The sequence below is a fragment of the Polypterus senegalus genome, chromosome 8, assembly GCF_016835505.1.
Source record: "Polypterus senegalus isolate Bchr_013 chromosome 8, ASM1683550v1, whole genome shotgun sequence".
Classification (NCBI taxonomy): domain Eukaryota; kingdom Metazoa; phylum Chordata; class Cladistia; order Polypteriformes; family Polypteridae; genus Polypterus; species Polypterus senegalus.
The window spans coordinates 13,725,931-13,748,581 of NC_053161.1; the positions used below are offsets into that span (position 1 = coordinate 13,725,931).

At 35.0% G+C, this 22,651-nt stretch overlaps 1 protein-coding gene across 1 annotated transcript in view; it reads left to right on the forward strand.

Moving 5' to 3' along the window:
• The window catches only part of cracr2aa (calcium release activated channel regulator 2Aa), a 198,086-nt gene that overhangs the window by 169,834 nt on the left and 5,601 nt on the right, over window positions 1-22,651 (forward strand). Inside the window, exons 11-18 of the mRNA XM_039760762.1 lie at window positions 54-99; window positions 3,515-3,606; window positions 6,914-7,280; window positions 10,189-10,321; window positions 11,592-11,673; window positions 12,230-12,344; window positions 15,895-15,996; window positions 21,757-21,833. Coding sequence (XP_039616696.1) covers window positions 54-99; window positions 3,515-3,606; window positions 6,914-7,280; window positions 10,189-10,321; window positions 11,592-11,673; window positions 12,230-12,344; window positions 15,895-15,996; window positions 21,757-21,833 — 1,014 coding nt within the window. The remainder of the gene's footprint in view (window positions 1-53; window positions 100-3,514; window positions 3,607-6,913; window positions 7,281-10,188; window positions 10,322-11,591; window positions 11,674-12,229; window positions 12,345-15,894; window positions 15,997-21,756; window positions 21,834-22,651) is intronic.

Below are 22,651 nucleotides of genomic sequence, written 5' to 3' on the forward strand. Positions count from 1 at the left end.
TTATTCTGATTGTGTTTTTTTTCTTTCTATATTTTACTGATGGTCATTTCTAGGGAAATGAACAAACATTTGAGAGATGAGCGTGATATGAGTTATCAAGTAAGTAGGTACCAGTTATACTCCTTTAATGGCTGTGTATGTACATACACTCACACAATATACAGTATACAAATGGTAGACTACACAGAGATAAAACTTCAGTAGTGCAGTTGTAATGCAAAATACTAAATACCTTTCTTCCCATATTATAAATGAACAAACCTGTACTTTCTTTTAGAACACCAGTGGGATGTAAACCGCCCCTTTTAACTCAAGCACCTTTCACTCTAGCTATCCAAACCAGAGTACTCCAACTCATATTGCGTTTTATTATTCATGGCACATGATATGAAAATCAGTGAACTTGCAGTTTATTAAAACAATCATTGGATGTTTGCCTTCTTTATATAGCCTGATATATTTATTCTTTATTGCATGGTTTAAGTTTTAATAAATCCAACAGCAATCCCTACAAGTAGAAAAACTCTTAAAATTAAAGTTGCACAAAAGCCTTCTGCTGGTAACATATCTTCCCAACTTGCACTATATGTTCTTTTTCTTTATTCATGAGTGTCCTGTTTTATCTTTGTTACTGCGCAAGTTAAAAAGGCAGCCAAACAACAACTCCTGTTACAATGCTGGTGTGAAGTGAAAGTATGTTTATAATCACCAGTTCTGTGTGGCAGATTTTGAAAACCAACCCTGTTCACTTCCACTTGCAAGAATCAAACAAGAAAAAATGGATACCTCAAGTACGTTATATCTCAGAGTAGTTTACTGTTCAAACTGTTCAAAGGCAAACTTGCACTTTTTTTCTGTAAATTCATTTCAACTTGTATACTCTGCCCTGTTTTAGTCGTGATCACAAAAATATGCCAGGTTGAAACATAAGAGGTTTTTCAAATGATCGTAAGCCATTCATACCATTTTTCATATTTGGTTAGCTATGAACTAAATTTGTCTTGCCACTGGATTAACATGGTGTATCCACCTGGAGAACAATAATTGATGGTTTATTCTAGAATCCCGCTACTATATTTTCGAAGAATTGCAATGGTTTTCTGTGTTACATGCTGTCTTACTGTACTGTATGTTTTCATTGTTAGGTAAGGCTTTCCTAAAACATACAAAACACATGTAATTCACAACTGACCTTCTTACTAATGATAAATAAACAAGCACGTAGGCAAATATTTCTGTAAAGCTTAAACAATTCAATTTGTGTAGGAAAAGTTTGATATTTGAAGATTGGAACAACTGAGAGGCCCTTAGATAGAACAGAAATTTTTTGGTAAGTCAGAACTTTTGAGGAAATGTTAATTATCGGAATCTGACATGTTTCTTCTGTGTGTGGCTTTCGTGATGATAAGTGGTAGGTGTTCAATAAGGTCTGCCTGATTGTAGGACACATTAGTCTAAAAAAGTAGTTGCAGAGGCCTGCTCTGAGCTAGAGTCTGTAGAAGACAAAGAGGATGATGAAAATGAAGTAGGATAATCAGGCAGAAAATGCAATTGTTACTGAGACTTTGGATAGTGAGAATGGTGATGTGACTTAGCAAGGTTTAACTATTTACACAAAGGCCACAGTGAAATCGCAAATATCTCTATCAAATTTATATTGTTTATGGGCTTCAAGAGTTGATTCAAAGGATGCAACACATTCTTACAATCTTCCAAAATTTGGTTGTAATTGGTACTGTTCACAGTATTCTTTCTTCAGATTCAGATTCGGCCTGCACAATAGTTATTCATTACCAGTAACTGCATACTGCACGATAATGTGCAGTGAATACACTTGACTTGAGGATTCATAGTTTTCTTACTCTTTCTCTGTACGTTTAGCATTCATTTGCTCAGAGGTTGATGCGCTTGCTGCTTCCTGAGTAACTCTTCTTTATTCCACCATAGCAGCCCACTTCTTCTCTTCTTTCATCGACATCTTTTCACATTAAAACTGAGTGTTTGTGTTGCAATTACTTAGTATGTTTTCCTAATTCTTCATTCTGTCTCAAGAATGAGTTAAGATATGAAGAGGTAGAGGAAGTGACAGCAGAGGTGGTAGGGATGAGAACAGCAACTGTACACTTGTGCCGCACAGCTGCCCTGCTGGCCGTTGCAGAGAGTTGATTCTACAATAAAATAAAATAAAAAGAGGAATAACCTTGGAGGTCATTTACCACCCTGAAAGCAGATAGTAGACATCACATCGTATATGTGTACCAAATTTCATGTCAATAGGTCAAACTGTTTGAGAGCTACAGGTGATTTAAAATCCTGGACAGGCAAAGAGACAGCCACGGTAGTGTATTATATAAGAAGATTTATTTAGTATATAACACCATCCAACATTATATTTTATTATTTGCCAATAGTATTTTTGTATGTATTTTATGTCCAGTGATTTTTCTTTGATAATGTTAGTTTGTTTTCTATTAAAAATATATATAGTGTATTTTGCAAAGTACATTATCTATATGTTTATTAGATCTATTTTTTTCTTCTTAAGTTTCCTGTTTATTCCTAAAATCTGCTTACTGCTAAGAGGTTCCTCGCTCTGTTCGTAAGCTATACATTTCATAAATCAATGAATCGAGCTTTTCATAGTTAGGCGTTTATAAAAGGTATACATGTTTCATATAATCCATACTTTCTAAATGTTACCTAATCAGTAGTACTATTTATTTTGCCCTGATATACTACAAAGTCAATCTAGAGTAGCATAGCCAAAGACAGCAATTTATAAGGAAAGAATTGTTTTAAGTGCCACCGTGCAACCAGACTAAACCTTGTGTGCTGCTCCCACTGCCAAGTTTCCTGCTTACTAACACCTCTGTTCAGGCATACGACTTGCCTGCTTTAGTTGTTATATGCCATTTTAAAAGTGTATGCTCTGCCCTTTGATATTTTTTTCACCTAGAAGTAAAACTGGGAGATGATTTATTGCCATTCAGAAGTTTGTGTACATTTAACCGTGGAAAAATGGCAACTAAAGCATTGACTCTACAAACATATAACAGTTTGTCCAAGCTGTAGTGAGTCTCCAATGCACTATTTTAACTTGATATCCATCATGATATTTAAAATATTGTACTTCAAAACATAGTTTATGCCCTGTAGAGTTATATGTTCAGTGTTCTGAGTTAAGGAACATTGTTAGAAAAGCATATTTTACATACATTTACTAATAATTAAATTCATAAAGAAATTTGGAAAGCTTATCCTAACACTGCTACAGCTCTTGAATAAAGCAACATTTGTTTTTGTTTTTTTTTTTTGTTTTTAACTCTGTGTCACTTTGTAGCATATTGTCACTGCCATCATTCCTGTGCATTTAGCATAAGCATACTTTGTTTGCTCTACTTTTTGTTCTTGTAATAGTTTCCATCCGTCATTAGAAGTGTTATTTTATGCATATTGTAGCAAAAAAAAGAAAAGGTGTTTTCTGATGTAAATCCCATGTCTTTAAATTTGATAGAAACCAAAGAATTCTGTCAAAAGTTCTTCACAGAACCAGAGAGCTGGATCAATTATTGGTTTGTATGTTGAAAGAAAGCAGTCACTGAAAAGGTATGGTATGCTTTTTTTTTGTTAAAAGCTCTCAATGTTGATTGTGCCAACTATTTTAGTTAGAGTATACTGTAAAGTACTACTGTTCTTTTAATTTGAAAGGAACACACAGAGGATTTTAGTTTGTACTTTTTAAGGGCTTTCTTAATGGAGATAATGGATCCTTCACAAAACTTCATGGCAGAGAGCACAGGATACATCAAACTGGACTAATGACAATTTCAGAAAGATTCTTGTGAAAGAGATGGGTAATCAAGGAAACCATTACTGTAGATTTGAGTGGGAGTTTATACTATTGCTGGTACCCACTGTGCTTGGTGGTTATTCAAGGAGTCATTACAAAAATGGAAGAGGCTGACTTATTTTTTTTTTTTCTATTCTTAGAGTTTTTAGACTTTCTTTCTGTAGAAATTACTATTAGTGAATGGAAAGCAAATGGCTTGCTTTCATTTCTTGTCTTGCTATCTTTGTAGTTTAATTTCTTTCCCACTTTAGGCACATATTGCCCTCCAAACTTAGAGACAGAAGTGGTTAGTAAATGTAGACATGTGTGCATTGGGCACAATGGATACCCCCAGATCCAGTTCCCACATTAAACCTCACATACAAAACATCTTAAAAATACAAATAACATCTGTGCTACAGTATAAAAGCATGTTGGCATCACTAATAGTCATTTGTAATTTTCAGTCATAGCATCCTACCTTCTTTCTTATAGTTTTAGCATGGGCATAATACACAAATTACATACTCAAAGGTCAAATTCTCAAATTAATATACACTGGGATCTTTCAGGTAATAAGTCAGACATGTCAGGTAAGGAATTTCTTCTCAGTAAACATGGGGTTGGAGAGTGGCGACTTGTTTCACATTGATTAACACAGACAAGAAATTACTCAGTATTCTATATGCAGGAAAAAAGAGCCAATAAACCTATGATCTCATATTAGTTAAATTTTGATAATTAGAAGAAGTTATTTCTCTTTTGCCCAGATAAAGGTATACAACTTTTATTAGCTAACTATTGGTTTGACAGTTAGATAGGTTGTCTGTATTTGAAATGGGTACGTGGAAGCATAAATAAACTCAAGATATATCAGACACTTTTATTCAAAGCAACTAACAAAAGAGGTCAACATAATCGAGTAAACACCAGACTTGAGGGCTGTTTGGGAACAAGTGTTACAGGACAGGTTATAAAACTGATCACCACAAGTGAAGAGCTCAAAACAAAATACAAGCAAGCTACAATTCCTTGCTTACAAAACCAAGAGACAGAAATTCACCAAACAAGATAGCCTTCAAACACTTTTCAAACACATTGAGGAAGTCAGAATTTCAAATGAAGGTAGGCAGCTCATTCGACCTACAAGAGCTGGTGGATTGAGATTTGATGCCACATAGAATTGACATCACCAGATACTGTTCATTGTCAGACCTGAGTGGTCAAGAAGGAGCACAGGATGTCGCAAGTGTCTCCATATATATAGGTGCTGACCCAGTGACTACTCTTTAGGCAAGTATCAAAGATTTGAACTTAACATATATCACTACAGGGATCCAATGTAGTTATCTGAAAAGACAAGTGACATGTCTGCCTTGGCTGGCTGAACACCAGACCTGCCACTGCATTTGGAATCACCTGCAGCAGGTTGGAGACAAATGCATCTACTTCTGTCAAAGTACAGTAGCACTAATTGAGATGTGACAAGACCCAAGGCTGGACGAGGATTTGTGCTGCATACTCTGTCAGATTCAGTCTAATCTGCAGATGTTGTATAAAGTGAATCAGCAAGGAGAGACCATAGCAACATGGTCAGCAAAGGACAGCTGGTCATCATCTCTGTACACAACCTTGGTGTAGTGATTGAAGTGCCAAAGAGACGGAAAAAATGGTATAACAAGAAGGTCTACCTTTGCCAGGTTGAGCAGGAAATGCTATTCCTTCATCCTGCTTTCAATATTAGTGATACAAGCAGATAACATGTGGTCCTCTGGAGGAAATGACAGACACAACTGCATATCATCAGCATTGGACCGATAACAGAATAAATGGGAGGGGATCATAGGGCCTTGGGGATCCTTGGTTGAATGCCTGATACACCGTTGATATCTCTTCGCGCTAGGCCACACAGTAGGATCTGCCCAAGAGGTAGGATTCATACCACCTGAGGAGGCAGTCTCAGTGATGCCAAGGGCAGAGATGGTGTCAAGGAAGATCTGGTTGTTTACTGTATCTAAGGCAGAGGAAAGGTATATTATGATGAGGACAGCTGACATGTTGGTTCTTCTAGCCGTATGTAATCTGTCGAGAACAGTAAGTAGAGCGATCTCAGTAGAATGACCCATGTTGAAGCCTGCCCGATTAGGAGTAACCTACCTTATTGCAGTAACAACAAGATAAAAACCTTTAGGAATTATGGGCTTCATTAAAAGAATTACAGGTGTACACCTCTTATATGTAGCAGGGAGTAAATTAAGGATTTACTTTGCTGCTGTTGTAGCCTTTTGCCATGTTTGGGCAAGGTGGTCTGTTGGCCGTGGAACCCTTACAGATTTTGTTTTTTCTCCAGCCTAATTTTACTTTTGGTATTTATTCTTTAATATTTCCTAATCTTGTTTTTTTCTCTTTGATGTCTTGTAAAGCACTTTGAGCTATATTGTTTTTATGAGTACGTGCTATATAAATAAATGTTGTTGTCAGTGTTGAAATTGAATACTCAGACTGATAATTATTTAAAAAAAAAAAAAAACTACTGTCTGTTTGTCCTAAACCATTTTCAGTCTCCCTAAACAGAATGAGCAGTCAATTGTTTTCAGTTAAGTCTTACTATACTGTAATTATCTACATACAGTATATATGTATATGATTGTCACAAAAGGTGCCATAGTACTGAATTTGTAATTTTATTAAAGGAGAATAAAAGAGGTTTACACTGAAATCTTATGTTTTTAAGTTTGTATTTTTATATTGAAGTTAACTTTCAGGTACTTTTGTTATTCCAAAGTAATCTTTTCCCCTGCTTTTTGAGGTTTATATCTCATGATGCTACAATATTATGGCCAGAATTTATTTTTATTGCAATTTCTAAACTTACATGTGTTTGAAGCACATTGTTAGGAATAATTAATAGAATCTAATAATGATATTTTAGGCATTATAGAACTAAACAATCAGTTTACATGACAATACTAGTACTACTACTATTACTATTCCTATTCAAACATAATACAATGTACTATAGAGATGTTAAGCCAAAAAAAAAAACACAACTCTAATCCCCTTTGGTTTTCTTTTTTCAAATAGTGAAGATGAAGATGACGTCTTTGCTAATTCTAAGCGAAGAAATTCTGGCACTTTGAATGGTCACAACCAAGTAAACAAAGATCCTGATAACAAATTGGCCAAGAAAATACATCTTCAAAGAATCATTTCAATTGAAGAAGATCATCTACCCCAGTTCCTAGAGGCAGAGTATGAGGTCCAGCTAAATGAGTGGACAGAGGAAGAGGAAGAAGTAGATGGAACAAATCAAGAATTGGTAGCCAAAGCAGACAGGGCTACTGAAGTAGATTCAAATGAAGTTATTGACAAGCAGTCTGCTCAGGTTTCAAGCAGTGAAGCACCCTCATCTCCAAGAGGGCAACCAGTTGGAAAGGAGACAGTCGGAAATGTAAGTCTCTGAAAGCATTAAAAATGCTGTATTGACTAAATATTGAATTGAGGTCATTGTAAGCCTGTTCTGGAGCCAAAATATGAAATGGTACTGTATGCCGCAAATTTGTCACCACTGGAATTTTATTTCAGTTATACGTAATACAGTGGTTAGCAAACGTGTAGAGCATTATTTGGTTGTACTTCCTAGTTCAGTGTTTCTCAACCCTTTAGGTGTCACAACTCACTTTTTTCCATGTTAGTGTTCTCACGACCCACAGGGTCCACCCTTGGTGATTTGAGCACAGTCATCAGGGAGGAGGTTGTGGTTCCCCTTATTGATTCTCTGCTTGACAGAGCACCCCTCCTTGGTGATTTCAGCATGATCATCAGAGTGGTAGACAGGGGGTTTTCCACCTTGGTGATTTGAGCACAAACAGTGACCCACCGCAAATTAGGGGACGAAGGGGATTAGGCTGTCAGAGCCTGGCTAAGAATCATGGAGAGAGAGGCAACTACCTTGAACAGAGCACATCCACTCTCACTGATTACAGCAGGCCATTTACGTTTCACCACTCACCATATCACCATTTTTTTAGTATGCTTCTGTTACCAGATTGCACGCAGCACATTCTTTTCTGCTTGGCTATGCAATGGTGCCCTGCAAAGAAGCGATGTACTGATATGTTTGTTTCTTGCTTTACTAACAGTATGGCTGAGATAATAATAATGCAGACATTTTTTACTTCAGTAAAATAAGTATTATATGACGTCGCTTGTTGCATTAAAAACTGAACAGACTATGTAAGGCACGTTAGTTTTAATGCATTAACCGTAACATTTCTTCTTAGATTGTACTGCTAAGCTTAGCACCATATGCTCAGTCCATCGGCATAAATTTAGAGATTTTTGAAATATTGAGACCGATTAGAAGAGAAAAGAATAATGCAATCAGCCAAACATTTGCCTCAGGAGTGTATCTTTGTTGGTGCCTAAACTGTATTCTGCTTGTTGCTGCTGAATTCCTTAACTGTAGCCTGGTAAAAGGATTACATGGCCACATATCCAGGGTACTCTGGGAGAAATCAGTTTGTTAACCTGGTTACTCTAATCAGAATAAGAGTTTACATGGCGTTTTGCAGCCGCTTTTCTGTGAACAACCTGGTTATTATAGCACATGGATCTCAGTAACAAAATGCTGAAATGCTGCAGTTTCTTGTTATTTATGAGCTCATTCATTCTTGAATAACCGCTTAAATATGCAATTAGCACATTTGGAAAAGGTGAAAAGAAATCATGCGGATGATGATCGTTTAAATCCAGGATAAAAATGCTAAATTATCCCAATGTAACCTGTATTAATGTTTGCTAAATACCTGTTAAAATTTTTTAAAACCAGTTTTGAAACTACTGTTCTTCTGTTCCACCCACTTCTTAATGAGCTGGCCAGAACAGTACATATTTAAAAAAAAAAATCACTGTACAAAGATTGAGAAGAAATGACATCAGTTTAGTAAAGAGATAAAGGAAGAATGATGATGCATGGTTTTCCCTTCTGGTGAAACCTTTACTCAGTTTTCATATTTTATAAGTAAATAAACAAATAATAAAAACACCAGCTGTATACCCATTCTGCACCGAGCCAGTGCCCTAAACTAATATAGCATCCTAGCCAAAAGACATTGCCTCTCTCTTAAAATAAGAAGTAAGTTTGTGTATTTTCAAATTATACAGTATGTATGATTTCAGAATTATACTGTATATATGAATAATAGATTATATACATATATATATACAGTATATATATATATATATATATATATATATACTATATATTAAATGAACATAAAATGTGTTCAGACCTTTTTTGTGATTAGTTTTCATTAATTATCAGTATCTACTGTGTAAAGTAAAAATGCAGTTATTCAGGTAGTATATAATAATCCAACAGTTTAAAAAATAATTACATTCAAAATGTCTATCATTAGTATTTCAATTTTTTATCATGTGAATCGTATTTATTTTAAATTACCATCTTCATTTTACAGTCCCTTTCAATGAGTACAAGAGGCTTCATTGCATTTAGCACAGGAGTACATTTTCTGCACAATATTCACAATGTATCTAATTAAAACCTCAGTAATGTCTTTTGATGCCTCTTTTATTTTGTTCTCTAAATCTGAAGCTTAAAAATGTTTAAGAGGCTTTGACAAAAAAGGAATGAATGGGTAAGTGCTGATTAATAAAACCGCAGCGGCATGTGTGAAATAAGTAGTACATTCACCTACTGTAGTTAGCAGCTGCTTACAATAATAGTCAGGTCTCCCTAGCTACCAGATATCAGCGTGGAAGAACTGTGTAGGTGTCATAAACAACGCTGAATGCTGCAGATTTGGTAGTTTTTGTACAAATGTTTTTTTTTAATGCCGAATCTCCTGAGAACATATCTGTAATCATATTCTAGTATTAATTATCTCAAATTCTTTTGACCTTTCAGTAAAATGAAGAATAAAATATTTGAATATTACAGTTCATTTTACATATGCTATTAAAATTCATTTTACATATGCTAATAGCCATTTTTGTCAAAACATAGGCAGACTGTGTACTGGAAAATACAAACCTTAGGATTGGGGTCCAGGGTGCAATTTTAATTTCATCCTGCTTTTTAATTAGATGTCAGGGTTTGTCTTTAGAATTATTACATGCACATATTCTAAGATATTTCCAAAAGGGTTTGTTATTATTTAAGGACTACTTATCAATGTGGGTTTCATTTTTTAGGAAAATTACATTCAATGTACTATGTACACCTATGACTATTTGTTTTTGGGTGGCATTACGGTGCTGTCCTATATGCGTATTCATTAAGAAGTGTGTGTTTATATGTGTGAGTCTAATGTAATATACATTTTTTTGTCTTGTAGGAAGAAGGGACACTTTCCACCCCAGATCGCATGTTTAAAATTGTGCTAGTTGGAAATTCAAGTGTTGGGAAGACATCCCTCTTGAGACGATTCTGTGATGGCTGTTTTTACCCAGGCACCTCTGCTACTGTAGGTATGTTGTGAGATGACTGTGTAATATTATTTTGTCCAGAGGCATAATTATAATGAGCCTGTGGTAACTAAATTCTGAGTACAAACAACTAATTCTTCATTATATATCAAATCATTAAAAGAGATTCAATGAAGTCAGTTTTGTACTGTTTTTATACTATATTTTATGAGCTTTTAGGATTATTTTGGCACATATGATCAAGACATAACATACTCTTTGTAAATATGTCAATGTGCTCTCCTTTTAACACAGAAAGTTCATTTTTGCAGTCCGTCTACTTGAAATTCCTTGTTTTTAAAACTGTCTTTCAGGAAACCTTACAATAATTAGGTTCACCATTTTTGGTGGTTGTTTTGCTGCTGAGGTTTGCATGACTAATAAACACTCCATAAGAATTTAAAGAAATTATATTGTAAACATGGTCACAAATGTGGTAAAATGAAACTTAACTATCTAGTAAATATAATTATACTGGATAGGCTCAAGTAAACAATAGTACTTAACTTTAACCCGTTAACATTTAGTGTTTAAATTAAAACGTTATGCTCATTATTTTGTTTATTTTTAGTGTATGCCTTCAAAAGCATTTGGCACATGGACTGTTTGTGGAAGAGGCTTTGCTTAAGACAGCTTTGTTATAGGTTGTGTAGATGTAGAAGTAAGAGTTGATACAGAGTTTATCTATGTACAATATAATAAAACTTTGTTTTACTTCATGGTTCATTGCTTTCATGTAATATGTTAACTTTTATATTAATATTCCAAAAATACAATTTTTTAGACATGTTTGAACTTTTATGACTAAATTGTAAAGTAAGTCTCATTTTTGGCTTTATCTTCAGTTTTGCCTTAAAGTCCTATAAAATTTTTTATCTATTTTATTATTTTTTTACGCTAATTTTTATATTCAAAGACAAACGAAAAATGTGGCTTTGGTTGATCCCCACTGAACATTATTTGGAATTTCATGTTTTTATTGCTAAAGTTGCAGTAAAGATTTTTTTGTAGTTAGGACATTGTAACGTTTTTGCTGTATGTTAATTTTGTAAAGATCTGTTTTTTATATGTTCTCCAAAACAACAATGCACTAATACATTAAAGTCATTTTCAGCATTCTCATGTTTGTAAACTTGCCTTCAAATGTATGCTCTGGTCTTTTTTCTTTTTTAAATAAATAACTACTTAAGTTGGTCTACTTTAATTCTGGAAATATTTTTTTAAGATATTTAAAAATGCATTTTTGAGATATTGGATTTTTTTTTTTAAACAGGAATTGACTACAGTGTAAAAACTGTCACAGTTGATAGAAGCAAGGTGGCTCTCCAGTTGTGGGACACAGCAGGGCAAGAAAGGTATAATATTTGCAATTCTTCTACTTATTTTCCTTTGTTATTAAACTGTTTTCCAGCGCTTGTTGAGTATAGCCCAGTGGATCAGGAGACTGAGTTTGAATCCTGGCTTGATCGCCACTTGTCTCTGCATGTGTTTTCATCCCACATCACAAACGTGTATTAGTGTAATGGCCATTTGTAAAGTGTCCCAATGTAAGTCCAGTCATGTACGTGAATGTCCTGGCAATTTCCTCTTGCCCTATGTAGGAGTGGTTCCACCCTTATGTCCAAAGCTGCCAGCTGTAGTGCCCTATAATCCTGAAGAAGAGTTAACTGGCTAGAAAATGGATGTATTGGATGAATAAATGATAGTTTTTATTCTAGCATGTTTAAATATGAATTTGAACTGTACATACTATATATCATCTTCCCCCTGTAGTGTATTGGAATAAGTAAGTAGGTCTGAGAAATGAATATCCTAATGTCCTCTTCTGCATTTTGTGCCTGTCTTTAAATAGTATTGCCATGTAAAAGTCCAGTGTATTCTTATCATTTTCTGTTCCTTTATTTTTAACAGATACCGAAGCATAACAAAGCAGTTTTTTCGAAAGGCTGATGGAGTTGTTGTAATATATGATATTACCTCTGAGTTGACCTTTACATCAGTAAGACAATGGCTGAGTAGTGTGCAGGTAGGACTTTTAAAACCAGTGAATGATTATTGTGAGGAAGAAAATGAACAACACTGTTGTTGCTTCTGAACTTTTTTTTTAATATAGTGTATTTAGGGGTGTTAGAATGATGACTTGGTGCAGCATAAATGTTAAATCTTACATAATGGTAATTATTGCTCTGCAAATAGTTTCTGCATTGCTATATCCACTTTACATTGTTTAATTTTTAGGTTTGTTGAAACTAAATGGAAAATGTATCGCAGGTAAAAATCCATCTATTTATACATTTAATGACATGTTAAAGGTACCATTACTGCAAATAACACACCTTACAAGTATTGGATAGGCAAGATTTGAAATTGCATTCTCTGGTTTAAGAAAGTATTTAGAAGTGTTGTGGGGCTTGAGAGTCAGGCAGCTATCTACTGTAGGTTTGGAAATTTGTGCTTTAAATTACACATACTGTATTTATGTCATTCATTTATCAGCATGTATATGTTTTTTTTTTACTGCAAATTAGAGTAACTTAGATTATAACAGTATCTAAACTATAATGTGCTCCACTCATTGCCTGTTTGAGAGAACATATTTTTCAAGTAGAGTCAATTTATATGGCATTGACTTTTCAAAGTCAGCAAACCTTCCATTAGTGTATGCAATAATTTATGCAAAAATAATATTCAGGCCAACAACATCTTACTGCATCTTCAGTGTACCACCATCTAACAACCAAACACAACTGAAGCAATCATCATACTGGGAAAAAAAAATAATGTTTGATCATGCACAATAGATTTTCCAAGCTCTTCGTAAAATATGAAGAAGTAATTGTTATAGGTTAACGGTTCTCACGCTTGGTCCTGGAGTATTGTGAAGGATGCTGTATTTTCATCCATCTGTTAATTTACTGAACTTTTTTCCAGCTTTAAGGCAAGATAGTGGTGCAGGGGTTGGCATGGCTACCCACAGCTGCATATGATAAACAACCTTTAAAGCACCAGATGTACGTGAACCAAGGAAAGAATCAACTATTAGTAATTTCATATCATATTGCTCTAAATAGTTTCTATTTATATCAAACATAACTAAAATGTGTATCGCAAATATTGCTGGTTATTGCATTTATATTTCTTGCCTGCAAAATGACAATTGGCACTATAGCATAATAAAAACAGAAAGAGAAAGTGAAATCATAACAACCAAAGTGATTACTACAGTTATTGAAAAGCAGTGTGAACAGCTAGGATCAATCTATTGTGAACTTTAACCTCAAACCAGGCTAAGGCCAGTGTCACACTATATGACTTCAACTCAGGCAGCATAACGCGCTTGCCAACTGCAAATCTTGTTGCCTTAAGGATGTCCTGTTACATGACTAAGAATCGCAGGAGATGACAGATTATATGACACTCGCGTGAATTTTTAATCCCAAATTTCAAGGTATCACAAGCTTGTTATGTTCTGACACCCAACTAACGTGATGGCTGACAGATAGCATTTGTACTACAGCATAAAGTATGTTGTGTCACTCATAGCCACTTTTAATTTTCAGTGATATCATCTACTTTCTGTCTTATAGTTCTAGTTTGGGAATGATACACAACAAGCATGTTTTCTTAAATTTAATATACACTGGGATTTTTCAGGTAAGTTTCAATGTAAGGTTATACAAACTACTAATCATGGTGTTGGAGAATGAGTGACATGTTGCCTATTGATAAGCACATGTAAATAAGTCTTTTACTATACTCTGAACACATCACAAACCCTCTGCTTATGTGGTTCAAAAAACCTGCTTTTCTTCTTTCCTGGTGGCCACATTGTATGAAAGCATAATGAAGGTGCAGTTTCTTACATCGTACTTGATAAGAATGTCAGTTACACCACGTTGTTTCTGTTGCTGCAGCTGGGGTGAAAGCCAGACTGAAAATTTTAATAGAGATAGTATTGGAAGGTAAGATTCAAAGTGTAAGACTGTTTTACATCTGAAGAAGTGGTAAATATGAAAGGAGTCTGTAGAAAATCAAAATGTAATTATGACTGAAGATTTGACAATAACCATTTACAGGAATCTGGGGCAGTGCTTTTGACTGAAGATGTATTAATTCAGTAGTGGCTGCTTTTGACCGCCTAGTCTAGGTATTGAGTTGTATTTTAGTAATAAACTGTAGAATTTCGTGTTCTTTCATTGAATTACATTTTCAAAATTTTCAGTTTTGCTTTGATCAGTCCTATAGTTGTTTATGTATTGGTTCTAAAGATAGGTAATGGCATGTTTCCTCTTGCCCTTATTCAACAGTGAATTTTCTATAGAACTCTTTCAAGAGCCAGTTTCTACTGTTTTAAAGAGAAACCATAACACTTGCACTGACTGACCATGGACAGTGCTTTGTAGTTGTGTGCCTCTGTAGATGCTAGCGTAAAATGTTTTAACATGGGAGCCTTTTATGGTGCACCAATGTTATTGGTAACAGTACCTTTGGTGATACTACTCACTCTTGCTTCAGACATTACATGTTAGTTCAGTTGGTTTGTGGTGTTGTTGTGAGTGCAAGACCCAGTTTAGGTGGGTGAGTTCTGGTGGACCCTACAGGTCAATCCAAACTCGGGTACACTGATGAGCATGTACGCAAACTTTTGAAATGAAAAATTGTAAAAGATAGGCTTTAAACAATTGATAAGAAGAAACATGAATTAAATAGGGCCAAAGATCCATATAATTTGAGAATTCAGTTTTGAAAAAATAATATCACAAGATCATTTCATTTTTGCATTGCCATCCCCTCGTTTAGTATTGTTATGTAAATGTCTTTGTGTGCTTTGTATAAGCTAGTTTATGACATCCTAACATACATATGAACCAAAGACGTGATGAATAGAAGTAAGCGAATATCAGAAAATAGGAAAGCAAAAGCCTGCTTGACATGCACGACTCAAAGGTTAATAATTATCCTCATGAAAACCTTCAAAAAGCTGTAATGCAAAGTAGATTTCGAGATAAATTCTGCAAAAACGCAAAAATTAAGAACATAATGATTCACATTTAAAAGAAAATTTTGGTGTGGATCACTTTTGACATATGGTGAATTGTGTTGGACAGTACTGTGCACAGTTTTGTTAAAAAGAAATATAAAGATGAGAAAAAAAATGTTTTTTTTTGTTAAAAGAGTATAGTCATTGGCAGTAAATTATGGTGAGATTGTACTGTGTATCTCAAATTATGTACAAAGCTTTTCCAACAGTTCTTTGTGGATGCTGAAAACAGTGTAATGTGTGTTACTAAGCTGCAGTGATATCAATGCTGGGTTTCTTAGGCTACTGCTTTGAGGAAAATTGCCTTTTAATAAAAATCTCAATTTGTAAATTAGCAAACTTTTATGTATGACTCACCTGTTTGTAAACTAGCTGCAATAGAAGCTGTTACCATTGTGTACAACTGGCCTCATCCCTTTGAATGCGACAAGCTCTTCTACTGACAGTAATGCAAAAAAGCCTTTACATTAATTAGGCAAGAGCAGTGCTAATGGGGACTAGATTACAATTCAATTTCTTCATGTTTTTTTTGTAGGAGGGAGCTGGAGACAATATTCCCATCATGTTGCTTGGAAACAAAACTGACAATGAAAGTGAGCGAGAAGTTCAAATGAAACTAGCGGAGCAGTTAGCCAAGGTTGGTATTAATATATCCTCCAGATTATGCAGCTCTAATTGGTCTGGACTGGATGCTTGGATAGAATGGCGGCCCTCACAGCATCCCTCGGCAAACAGTATAATATAAAGGAGGCCAGATGTATTCAAAAATGCATGAACAAAAATATGTAAGAAAGGGACAAAGGTATAAAGTACCTGTTACTTCTCTACATGATGCCTAATTTTCTCGTAATGTCTCTTATGATTTAAGGGTTTTTGAGCATGGCAAATTTGTTTCTATTATTTTTCAGTATTCATTCTTTTTTTTCCAACTTCATATTTTTGATGTTTCTTTGCTGCCATTTTCTGTTCTTTTTTTTTTTTTGTCCATGGACACTACCATTTTGTGTGTTTTTAAACAGCTCTAGGAATATTTTGGTTGGCAGCTTTGACTATTTGTTGCCATGCTGTGGCCAGAAGTTTCAGTGCAGGACATTTTCTGAAAGATGCTATTTAAGAGGCATTCTTTTCCTTTATCCATGTTTCAAAATATTGTCACAGATCAAGGGGTGCCTCCACATGACCAGCTCACCTGTACCCATCAAACAAAATGTGAAAATAAAGAAAGGTGAAAGTCTCAGTAAGGCTGATCTCTCAGGTCACCAAGAAAATAATAGAATAGCAACAGTTTGGGAAATGTCTGCTGTGACAGAATGAGAGCAGCAACAAGCCATGGAATTGAATAACGGGTTTAATTAACAGCAACAACCAGCTTCTCATTAAGGAACTGGTTGGAGTGAAATTAGTTGGAGTTTGAACCCCCAATTTAGCTGGTCATTTGTTGACTTGTTTCATGTCTCATTTCTGTTTAGCTGTCATTTAATGAAGAAAAGAATCAATACAGAACACTTAATCATTAAAAACAGCGCTATTAATATAGAGGCAAGAGATGTTAATTAGCAGTGAAAACTGGAAACTGATTAGGAAAAGGGTTAGAAAGAAAACCTGCCCCCACTGCAGCCCTCCAGGCTTGGAGTTCGACACCCGTGATCTAGAAGAACTCGATCTGTCTATATCAGGGGTCTCAAACTCAGAACCTGGAGGGCTGCAGTGGCTGCAGGTTTTAGTTTCATCTGCTTTCTGAACTAGTAACCAGTTACTGCTACTAATTTAACAGACTTTTCCGTTGTAAAAATATGTCTGCCTTGCTCAATTGTTTTTTGTTTTCCCCTTAACTGGCAGCAATGCAGTAAAGAGATGCAAAGCAACCCAACAGTTGGCTAGCTAACTCAGGGGTCTCAGACAGTCCTAGTAGGGCAATCCAATCATTCTTCTATTTAGCAAACTTTTTTTTTTTTAATTGTATGGTTTATTAGTGTTCTTATTCTTCCACACCACCATATCCAAAAAACAACTCTTTTTTCAAAGAACACTATTCAAATGCTCAAGTCAACAATTCTAAGACCTTCACTTTTTTCTTTTCAGATGTTTTATTGAGACAGATACTATTTGAAAGACACAAGTGCATAATTTTGCATCTCGTTATTGTTTGGAAGCTTGTTAAAAACAAACAAAAATGAAACAATTATAATGCAAGTCAGTTAAAGTCAAAGAGACATTTCATAATGGAGAAAGTGATTGAAACAAAAGTGCAACTACTGCAAAACTGTAGGAACTGAGATTGATAACCCTAATCTAGATCAGTGTTTCCCCAACTGCCGGTTTATATAATATTTTTCCTATTCAGTGACTTCTTAGATCATGTTTTTTAGGCAATGTGAACACTTTTTAGATGGTATTTCAATTGAAAAATTATACAATATTTTCTCCTATGTATCAGGTGTAAATGTAATAATCTGAATTCCATGGAGGACCATCTTCTCTCTGAGCTAATGTTAGTAAATCTGGACAGTAAAATCTCTTCTCTATTAAGAAGTCAGATTTAAAAAGATAATACCAGTACTAATGTATTTCCAGTTCCATTGGTTGGACAAATTGTGATACAGAGTAAATACATTCATTATATTATCCACCAACCATGGTCCACAAGTCAAAAAGGTTGAAAACCACTGCTGTAGGTCATGGACATTTGAACCTTTGACCAAAATCTTCTACCGGCCTTAGATTCAATGTCACACTGGCTATGTTCTCATCACTTCAGTTGTTTCAGTTCCAATGAAGTCTAGGAATCACTTCAGTGATCATGATAACCCTGTTCTGGGTAGGGAGGAGAGCACCTCCATTACACCTCCAAGTCCTTCCTGGATGCTGTGTTACTATTCTTTATCCTGGAGGTCTTGTGAACTCTTTCCAGTCAGGGGCCTCTTCACAATGTCTTGTATATTAATACAGGGTGACTTGTAAAACTATTCAGTGTTACTTGATGGCAGTTTGTTTTATAGTTTTATACTTAATGTTATTATGTTTTATGGTTTCTTGAGTGAATTGTAATTCTTCATGCAATAATAAATCAGAGACTAGATAAGAGAACAAATGGAATGTAGAAATTTACATATGGATCAAATAGCTTAGTAAAGTTAAAATACTGTTGTAATAGCATGCAATAATAAAGCTCTTTCACACATAAAATTGAGGCTGTTCCCTGGTTAAATGTGTTAAGAATTTAGGCTTATTTGCTTATACATACATTTTAGAGAGAAAAGCTCATTTTTAGATTTCACTTGGTCTAAGAAAGCTTTGGCTGGAGACAAGTACTGGTGGAGTGTGATTGTTGTTCTATTAATGTTTTTTCATTGACAAAAATATTTTTGCACAATATGCCTAAATCATTTATTCAATATGTAAAAGTGTGAAAGAGGAATGGAACCTTGCAAACATGTGAACTGTTATGTTATGCATCACTGATTCAAAACATATTTTAATTGCATTTTGTGTTTTTGACCTGAGAGTATTATAGCTTTGCTTACACAGAATCAGAGACAGGACAGTCTTGGAAACTGAGATAGAATTTGACCTGGAAAATGATTATATCGGGTTTTACAGGATGTTGACACTTGCTTTGATTCAGAAATGATGTCATCCAGGCAATTTTTAGGTACATTTCTTGAAATGCCAACACATAATTGAGAGTGGTTATTGTGGTTGAACACCAGTGTCTGTCAGGGATCTCAATTAGGTAGTGTATAGCAAGAAAAAATATGAAGAATGGGTAACACTTAAGTTTAGATACTGCAAAAATGCATCTATTACTCAATTAGGTAACACAACCTTAAGAAAGGCTTCTTTAGATCTTTATAAAACATCAGTAGATTGGTTATTTATCTGTGTGCAGTGTTGCATATTAACTTGACGGTAAAATTATGAAGGGAAGGATTCTCGGGTCTTTCACTAAATATGTAATATCAACAGAAATTTGTCTTGGTTAAGCCCCAGAGCACACCAAAGTGAAGTTTTGTAAGTAAGTCACATTCGAGAGATTTTTCAATTATCTGAGCAGTGTGTGTTGATCTTCTCTCCCATCATAAGGCATACAGCTGAATAAGAATTAGCTGAATTCAACTCAGATTAGCTAACTTTGTAAGAACTATTCAGACTAAAGAGAGTACTTAAAGAAAGCTATTAAGGAGGCATGATACTACATTATGTGACCTGAAATTGTCTAATACAATTGATTATATTTCTTCGGTGTAGTTGAGGGTGTATGTCTGTATGTGTTTGAGTTAATGGGTCCTACAATGGGATTTTTAAATAGTTTTAATTATTACTTAAACTATGGAGAAGAGAAAGCTTGAGAGGCCAAAGTGAAGGTGGATGGATATAGTTAAAGAAGATCTGAAGGAGAAGGGCCTAACTGGTGAAAAGGTGCAAGAACATGCCTTATAGAGAATATTGATCAAGCACATCAACCCCATATAGAAGTGGAAAAAGATGAAGAGGAAGACGATTGCTAAGTTTTTTAGGCTCGGAGGTTCTAGGAATAAACTATTTAGTTATGTAGCAATGAGCTGATTTTGAAGGCAAGTGACTTCAAAGCTTAATATATTGATATTTTCCTTATTCCTTTATAAAAATGATAAAGTTAAAAAAAAAACATTCTGAAAGGCAAAGCAGTGTTTTAACCTTTGCTGTTATTTGGCTCCACCTCGAGGACAGATATTACAAATACAGCTTATTAATTACACTTGACATTGCTAGAATTTTTTTTTTTTGTTTCCTCTCAACAACAGAATTATGTGTGAATGTGGCATAAGTATGATATTCCAAGAATAGCATCACCATAGAGTGCTTAGCAATGACACCTCAAAAGCCCAGGAGACCAAATTTGAGTCCTGGTCATATTGCCTTCTGTGTAGTTTTTGTAGATCTTTATTTATCTCTGAAGGTGTTTCTCCAGGTACTCCAGTTTCCTCTCATACCTCAAACTTAACTGGTGCCTTTATATTTATCACGTGTGAAAGATTGTGGGTATACAGTATGCGGTAATTTACCTTGTAACGGACTTGCACCATACCCAGGGTTTATTTTTGACTTGACCGGGATAAGCTTCAGTCTACTGTGACGCCATAATTGGATTAAGAGTGTGAGAAATGGATGATATTCAAATTTTAGAATTTAAGAATATTATTAATCTTAAACCAAAATAAAACAAAATAAAAATGGACCAACTCTTAGAGCCATGTTCAGCTAGGTGGGTTAACAACATAATTTTTGGTTTCATTTTTTTAGCTTTCTCAGAAAAGGAAAAATGCCCATTAAGACTTTTCCCTCTACTTCTGTGTGGTCTTTTGTCCTCCTCAGAGAGACAGATAGTCTTAAATATTCCTGATTAATCACTGGGGAGCCGTAGAACATTCTTTCTAAGCTAGTAGGTCACAACCCACTTTTGGAATGTATGTTGCCGACCATGGATGTGTGAATGGGTCACAGTAAGTCGCATGTGTGGGCTTTTTACATCTATGGATATTTTATGGATGTATCTGTTCTTACTTTCATGCTTGTGCCACCAAGGGGGAAGCAAAGCGCTCTTATATTCTCACTCAATTAACAAATGTGGAAATGTCTTTATGTTCAATTCATCATAGGGGACCACCCAGTATTCGCCCACCGGTCTTACATTTAAGCTAGGTGGGGAACGCTGTTATATTCACGATCAATTTACCAAACAGGCCGTAAATAAACTTAAAAAGGTAAAACTGGGTCGCAAGATAATAATAAATGTTGATTCAGTGTTTTGTAGGGGTAGGCCTTGAGCATGTTGTTGAACCACTTGCTTTGGTCACCACAGGTTTTTTGACCTTGGTTTAGGTGAAAGCAAAGGATTTGTCCAAGGAGAAAAGAGTTGGGCATTCTGATGCTGTGGTCCATCCAGTGAAGAAAGTTATCCAGTGTCATGGGTTCAATAATAATGAGCTTTGTCATAATGAAAATACTGAAATTGGTGTGGCAAGCCCACCAGTTGATAAAGTGAATAAAACAGTCTCTAGAGTTTAATGATGACAGTAGTGTTAATCTTTAAATTTAAATTTCACATGTCTCTATCTAAGTAACACACAAAGTCTTTTGTAAACATCTTACTCTTTTTCTGATGCTTCTTCTTTATCCCAGACTTTGGGACTTGTGATTTTCACTTGATTTTATATCTAGAAATCTCTGTTATCATATCTGAAAAGCTTGTTTCAGTGACTGTTTCCAAAGCTTTTCTGCAGCTACCTGTAATATACCTTGTTTGTGTATTATAGTGTGTGTGTCTGAAAGCATCTTGTTATACATTAATTTGTTTAACTTATAGCCCAAAGCAAAATTAGCAGTAAATGACACTTTAATATATTTTTTTCTGCAGGATTCAGATTTAATTTTTTATGAGTGCAGTGCAGTTTCTGGTCACAATGTAAAAGAATCCATGCTTCATTTGGCCAGGTGAGTAAGTCATGCTGCAGCCATTATTTTGATATATGGTCTTCTATTCTTCTTCTTTAAAGGAATGCAAAGCATTTTTAAGATCTTACATTATGCATAATGTGTGATATAAATGTATTTATAATCATAGTACAATATGAAGATAGGATGATGTATGATTCTTGAGCAACCTGTAGTATTTCCACACAGTTCAAATTCCACTGAAATGAGTCCAGTAGTATGTCTCTGGATTTAATTTTGCGCTGTCATAACACAGGAACCAAAGCTGTGCCAGTGGTCCAGATCAGGCCTTACAAGTGTTTTAAGCATAATGTCTTTTAATTTTGAGAGGGCACTGTATAACAAAAAGATTCTGTTGGCTTAATTAATCACTAATTGTGGATGTGAGCCATGGAAAGTCTACATGAAAAGAACACACAAACATTTGTTAACAATTATGAAGACAATCCCTTAAAACAGAGCGCAGTGAACATTTTCAGCAAGGTTCTCTTTAGTGTCAGTAGCAGATCTCCAGAGTGCAACACCACCTTTGAGAGACTTCTTGTTTGATTTGTTGTAAAGCATGGGTGGGCAATATTGGTCCTATAGGATTTCATTCCAAAACAATTGCTTAATTAGAAACCAATCCTTGTGAGTCTCAGACCTTATTTAATTTTATGGCTTGTTAGTGTGCAGAGGTAAGGTTCTTATATCATTAATTTTTTGCTTTCCAAGCATTTTGTCCAAATAATGTGAAGCCTAAAATGTACAATTTTCAGTCTGTCACATTTTGTTTTATGACATCAGACAGTGCATGATGTACACACACACACACAGAT